At 36.0% G+C, this 6,447-nt stretch overlaps 1 protein-coding gene across 2 annotated transcripts; it reads right to left on the bottom strand.

Moving 5' to 3' along the window:
* Positions 1-242: 242 nt before the first annotated feature.
* LOC129091485 (histone H3.3A) lies at positions 243-4,588 on the bottom strand. 2 transcript variants are annotated; one of them, XM_054599172.1, is made up of 4 exons: positions 4,441-4,588; positions 2,484-2,630; positions 2,208-2,361; positions 244-1,890 (listed from the first exon to the last, which is right to left on the bottom strand). In XM_054599172.1, exons 2-4 carry the CDS (start codon positions 2,609-2,611, stop codon positions 1,762-1,764), a joined length of 411 nt encoding a protein of 136 aa, XP_054455147.1. In that variant the 5' UTR covers positions 2,612-2,630; positions 4,441-4,588; the 3' UTR covers positions 244-1,761. The 2 variants fall into 2 exon arrangements, with proteins under 2 accessions (XP_054455226.1, XP_054455147.1); XM_054599251.1 differs by lacking the exon at positions 4,441-4,588 and having other exon boundaries at positions 243-1,890; positions 2,484-2,617.
* Positions 4,589-6,447: the final 1,859 nt, after the last annotated feature.

Genomic DNA, 6,447 nt, shown 5'->3' with positions numbered 1-6,447 from the left:
TAAAGCTTTATTATGTTATGCACTGTTTGAATTTACTATACTTGTGTCCAAAGGTCATCTACTTGTTATTTACCTCATCATTCTCAATGTCAGAGCCACCGAAACATACAAGGAGGCAGGTAATTTAACGTATTAATTAGAACCATTATTGTTACTTTTCTCATAATTTTTTAGTCCATTATTGTTACTTTTCTCTTAATTTTTCATCTCATATTAAATCATTATAATAGGACATGTATAATTATTATAAAACATATCACGTATAATACATATAATTATAAAAGTGGGTGTGATCAAACAGATAAAGTAGAAGTGTGTGTAAACCAGTGAGACAGAAGAATGTGTGTAACATCCATTTATTACCACCTTATATGACAAATCTGGAAATTACAAACATTGTTTAATTGAAACATCATCCTCAACATTTCAAAAAAAAGAAAAGAAATAGAAAATCAAATTGAGCAAAAAAAAATTATAATTATAATTAAGTTAAAAGGGCGACAAGACGACCTGAGAAACGGTACACAGACGATCGACTGATCCGGAGAAAACAAAATAGAAGCAAAGGGGGGACGTGTACAGAAAACACCAGTATTATTTGTCATGTAACACTGATTTACATACATTTTCACATTTTAATCAGTTAGTTTGTTTAAAAAATAATAATTTTCACACTTTGAGAGCTTTTGGTTTTGGAGAACATTAGAAACCTCGATTAACCTTTTGTTATAAAAAGGTTATTTATTTTAAAAAAATGAGCCTCTGCTACAAAAGTATTTCTGACACCACACTGGAGCTCTCAAGCTTTGGCTTTTAAATAGTTAGATGGAACCAATTTTTAACACCACAAAAACAGGTGAGGTTAAACTCTTCTGTCAGTTAGGAAAAGAGCATCTACAAGAGGATCAAACTTTGGTGCCAAAACAAATCAGTAGCTTCACATCTCAGTAGAAAAAAAAATCTGTTCAAATCAGTTTTTTTGTACTTTGTTGGTGTTTTAATCTGATTTATCCCCCCATCTCCACGTCATCTACAAATAGTTTGAAATAAAGAAAAAGTGTGAGACTCATTTGGAAGGAAAAAAAAACCCCTAACATGGTGAATGACAGAAATGATCATAAACCAAGTTCTCCAAAGATGCTGATGGATTGTGTACAATATGCTGTGGTGATCAGAACCAACACTCATGCAGACACATACAGGGACAGAAAAAAAAACAGCCTCGGCCGTCTTGAAAAGAGGCCAACACCGTCGTCTCTGCACATTTCTGAGCGAGGCTGTTAGAGGATGGAGAGCAGGAGGAGAGAACCTGGTAAGTTCTTCTAGCACCCTGCTGCAGAAAAGAGACCAAAGTCCCCCAGCAGACACATACCCATCCTCTCCTCCTGGCTGTCCCTCCCAAATTTGCATTGTTCTACTCCATGATCTTTCCTTATTATAATCCAGAAGTCATCCTCTCCCCCACGCAGAGTCAGATTAGAGACAGTGCAAACCAGGAGACGTGTGCTTGAGGAGATCTCATCACCAAAGAGTCGGTACATGCACGAAAAAACAGAGTACCCTAAAAGTCTGCTGCCGAGAGCACTAAGAAAAACACGACTATACACTTTATCCATAATATAATCAGTTTTCCTCTACATACTACTAACACAGGGAGGGAGAGAGGGGAGGGAGCGGGACGGGGGGCGGAGAGACAGGCGGGTGAAAGGAAAGGGCAGGAAGAGGGTGAGAAGGAGAAAGACCAAGAGGAGGGGAGAGCATTTAAGCGCGCTCCCCACGGATACGACGCGCCAGCTGGATGTCTTTGGGCATGATGGTGACACGCTTGGCGTGGATGGCGCACAAGTTGGTGTCCTCAAACAGACCCACCAGGTAGGCCTCGCTGGCCTCCTGCAGAAGGAAAACACAATGCACAAGTTGTCAGTAGAGTGAAAATGATTGATTACTCATGGCTGATTAGGTGAAGCCCTGGATATCAGTCTCTGCAGAAATGTATGCACACAATTTACATTGTATGTAAACTCTTAAATGGATATACATACATTTTCCCTATTCTGTATGTAAGCGCATTTATAGTATTTCATAATTTGTCTTTGTGTCAATGTGCTCTCATCTTAAAAACTGTCTAGCCTTTTAAATATTATATTTGAGTACAGAATCATTAGCTAACACTGAGTGCATAGTGAGGAGTTGATTGTATTGCTGACCTGCAGAGCTCCGATGGCTGCACTCTGGAAACGCAGATCAGTCTTGAAGTCCTGGGCGATTTCTCTCACCAGGCGCTGGAAGGGCAGCTTGCGGATCAGCAGCTCGGTGGACTTCTGATAACGACGGATCTCACGCAGAGCCACGGTACCGGGCCTTCATAACACAAAACAAAAAAAAATATTATGTGGGAAGCAGAAGTAGGTTGTAAAATACATCAGTGAGGGTTTGAGAATGGTATATCTTTTTTCCCCAACAATTATGAGGTACTGTCTCACCTGTAACGATGGGGCTTCTTGACACCACCAGTGGACGGGGCGCTCTTACGAGCAGCCTTTGTGGCCAGCTGCTTACGTGGGGCTTTGCCTCCAGTGGACTTACGGGCGGTCTGCTTGGTACGGGCCATGGCTACTGAAGATCACCTGAAGATTTAGAAAAGGAGGAGAAATATCATAGGTTAATTATCATCATTGTACTTTCTTAAACATGTATGTACTATAATTGAAATACTTGTTCTTTGAAGTATTTTGTAGGTTTAATACTCCTTGTTTTTTTACTGCTAATTTGCTTATTTAAAATACTTATTTTTGATCTTGTTTTTGTACTATGTCTCTTGTTTGCACTATCTTCTATGCTGCTGTAATCCTGTAAATTTCCCCACTGTGGGACTAATAAAGGATTATCTTATCTTATCTTAACACTTGAGCTAATGCCACTGTTATGGAAGAGTGATTATAAACCCTTTAAAATACATAAATATAAATTAAAAAAAAGTTTTAAAACTGAAACAGGCAACTTGAATAACTTTTTTCGGGAAGTAAACAGACAAGACAACCCGAGAAACATCAATCAAAGACGAACGACGGTATGATTGGCTGGGCTGTCATTACGTCACAACGTGTGAGCCAATCAGCGAGCGGCATCCTCAAAGTGGGCGGGGCCTACAGCTGCCTTCCACTGTGGCTTATCATCATTGTACTTTCTTAAACATGTATGTACTATAATTGAAATACTTGTTCTTTGAAGTATTTTGTAGGTTTAATACTCCTTGTTTTTTACTGCTAATTTATAATACTTATTTTTGATCTTGTTTTTTTACTATGTCTCTTAATAATAATAATAATAATAATTATCTTATCTTATCTTAACACTTGAGCTAATGCCACTGTTATGGAAGAGTGATGATAAACCCTTTAAAATCTATCTTTATTTTGTTGTATAGTATGTGTTCTATCTTTATTGTTAGTATGTTGTATTTATTGTGTATGTATTTATGTGTCTGTGTAGTTGTATAGTATGTGTATTTATTGTCTGTCTGTAGTTGTATAGTATGTGTATTTATTGTCTGTGTAGTTGTATAGTATGTGTATTTATTGTCTGTGTAGTTGTATAGTATGTGTATTTATTGTCTGTGTAGTTGTATAGTATGTGTATTTATTGTTTGTGTAGTTGTATAGTATGTGTATTTATTGTCTGTGTCTGTGTAGTTGTATAGTATGTGTATTTATTGTCTGTGTCTGTGTAGTTGTATAGTATGTGCAACACTGTATAGAATTTCCCCCATGGGGATCAATAAAGGAATATAATAATAAAATACATAAATATAAATGAAAAAAGTAAAAAAAAAAAGTTTTAAAACTGAAACAGGCAACTTTTTCGGGAAGTAAACAGACAAGACAACCCGAGAAACATCAATCAAAGACGAACGACGGTGTGATTGGCTGGGATGTCATTACGTATGTAAAAAGAACCCTCCCACAACGTGTGAGCCAATCAGCGAGCGGCATCCTCAAAGTGGGCGGGGCCTATCGATACCTTCCACTGTGGCTAAGCCCCGCCCCCCCCTTCAGCTCTGATGATGGCGGCGGTGTGATGCGCAAACGGGATAAAGACTCCGGGCAGAAGAGCAAAGGAGTCGCTCATAAACAACTTAAATTTGGCAAATAAATGCAGATCCACTTGGCTGGGAAACACCACAACAACATAGAAGACATTTTAAGGAACTCATACATAGATATAGGAGAACAAATCGGCCCCTAAAAGCTGCGTAGGATCGAGCTGAAGCGGCGCATAATTTGAAACTAGTCCCCCTCTTTCCCCGCTTCCACAGCCGTGTTTTGTTGCAAAAATCAGAGTTTAAACACTGTTAAACACGTCTGGAAATGAAGCAAAATAAAACTTAAAAATGTAAAGTTCATTTTAAAACCCACGTGGCACATTTCGGGGGGCTTACCTGGGGGAAAAAGTGTGTAGAAGTGGTGAGAAATGTTTCGCTTGTCTTGTATTTTCTTCTTCGTGTCCACAATGGGAAGCAGCGTCCAGCGGGGGAAAATGGCCGCCGCGTCAATCACTCTACCCACAATGCAACAGTGTTCAAAACAATCACATCTCTGGGCACATGTGGTGTGTGTAGGGGGGGGATTCAGTGTTTTAATAGAAAAAGAAAAACAGATGTGAAAAATAACTATGAGTAGTATAATAATATAGACATATGAAGATATATATAGTATAAGCAGTAAGATGTAGTATACATACTTACATCTTACTACTATACATACTTACATCTTACTGTAAGAAAAAAGAAAAACAGATGTGCTGCTGTTTTTGTGTGTTTTGTCTATTTGATTAGATTATATTCAACTTTATTGTACAAGTAAATGCAGTTTTAGCATCTAACCAGAAGCAGTGCAATGTGCTAGATAAATAGCAGATAAATAATAATAAAAAAAGAAAAATAACAGTATGAAGAGTGGATATGAAATGCAAGATATATACAGTATATATAACAGTATATAAGAGTAAGATGTAGTATACATATTCTTATTGACTAAATACTTACATCTTATGTAAGAAAAAAGAAAAACAGACTGCTGTTTTTGTGTGTTTTGTCATAAGATTATATTCAACTTTATCTTACTGACTATACATACTTACATCTTACTGACTAAACATACTTACATCTTACTGACTATACATACTTACATCTTACTGTTTATACATACTTACATCTTACTGTTTATACATACTTAGGGGGGGAAATTCGGTGTTTTAATAGAAAAGAAAAACAGATGTGCTGCTGTTTTTTTTTGTGTGTTTTGTCTATTAGATTAGATTATATTAAACTTTATTGTCATTGCACAGAGTACAAGTAAATGTAGTTTTAGCATCTAACCAGAAGTGCAAAAAGAAGCAGTAAAGGTGCAGTGCAATGTGCTAGATAAATAATAATAAAAAAAGAAAAATAACAGTATGAGTAGTATAACAATATAGACAGTATAAACAGTATGAACAGTGGATATGAAATGCAAGATATATACAGTATATATATAGTATAAACAGTAAGATGTAAGAATGTATAGTCAGTAAGATGTAAGTATGTATAAACAGTAAGATGTAAGAATGTATCGTCAATTATTTCTACTTTCCGGAAATTAACCATTCGAGTTCAAACTGAAAGTTGGACATTTAGCATTAATAATAATAATAATAATACATTTTATTCTCAAAGACGCTTTAGAGACATTTAAAATCAGCATTAATAGCTACACACTAAAAACTCAAAACTTAAAACACACAGCATTAGTCAGACATTAAAAGCAATTTTGAAGAGGTGAGTTTTGATTTCTGATTTGAACATTGAAAGATCATTGCAGTCTTGGATGTGTTTGGGGAGAGAGTTCCAGAGGGAGGGGGCTGCTTTACACACAAATTAAAGTTAGTCTTACTCTTCATCGGTTATTTAAGGTAATTCCAAAGCTTTGCAGTGGATAACTTTGACATCTCAAGTAGAAGTGATTCTATTTTCTCTACGTAAAGAAATAATGAAAACACACGGAAGCGATGTTTTGAAGTTTTTTGTTCGGTGACCTGTTTGTGTGTATTGCTATTTTTTCCTGTAACATTTAGACTATTTTATGATTAATTTCGTCAACAGAAAAAGTTGTTTTAGATGAAATTTACACTGAAATAGGGTTTCAGTAAAAGTATTCCCTGGAATTAAAAAAGATATATAAAATACCCCACAACTCATTATTTTTTAAAGGAGCATTTATTCTTGGAAAGATGTGAGAATAGAAATGTTCTAGATGTATGCACAAAAATGTGAATTATGGCTGCAACAAACTATTATATTGGATAATCTGCTTTTTGGAAGAAATTTATAAATTATCAAAGTAGGTGCAGATATGTGTTCTGTTCATAATTGTTTCAGCTTAAATATGAATAGCATTTTATTGTAGGTAT

The sequence above is a fragment of the Anoplopoma fimbria genome, chromosome 1 (genome assembly GCF_027596085.1).
Source record: "Anoplopoma fimbria isolate UVic2021 breed Golden Eagle Sablefish chromosome 1, Afim_UVic_2022, whole genome shotgun sequence".
Classification (NCBI taxonomy): domain Eukaryota; kingdom Metazoa; phylum Chordata; class Actinopteri; order Perciformes; family Anoplopomatidae; genus Anoplopoma; species Anoplopoma fimbria.
The sequence above is the reverse complement of the archived record's forward strand: the minus strand, read 5'-3'. Positions and strand labels throughout refer to the sequence as shown.

Coding starts and splice junctions, on each gene's coding strand:
- LOC129091485 (XM_054599172.1), bottom strand. CDS start 2,611: ATGGCCCGTACCAAGCAGACCGCCCGTAAGTCCACTGGAGGCAAAGCC. Junction 2,362..2,483: donor AAGAAGCCCCATCGTTACAG/GTGAGACAGTAC, acceptor TGTGTTATGAAG/GCCCGGTACCGTGGCTCTGC. Junction 1,891..2,207: donor CAGCCATCGGAGCTCTGCAG/GTCAGCAATACA, acceptor TTCCTTCTGCAG/GAGGCCAGCGAGGCCTACCT.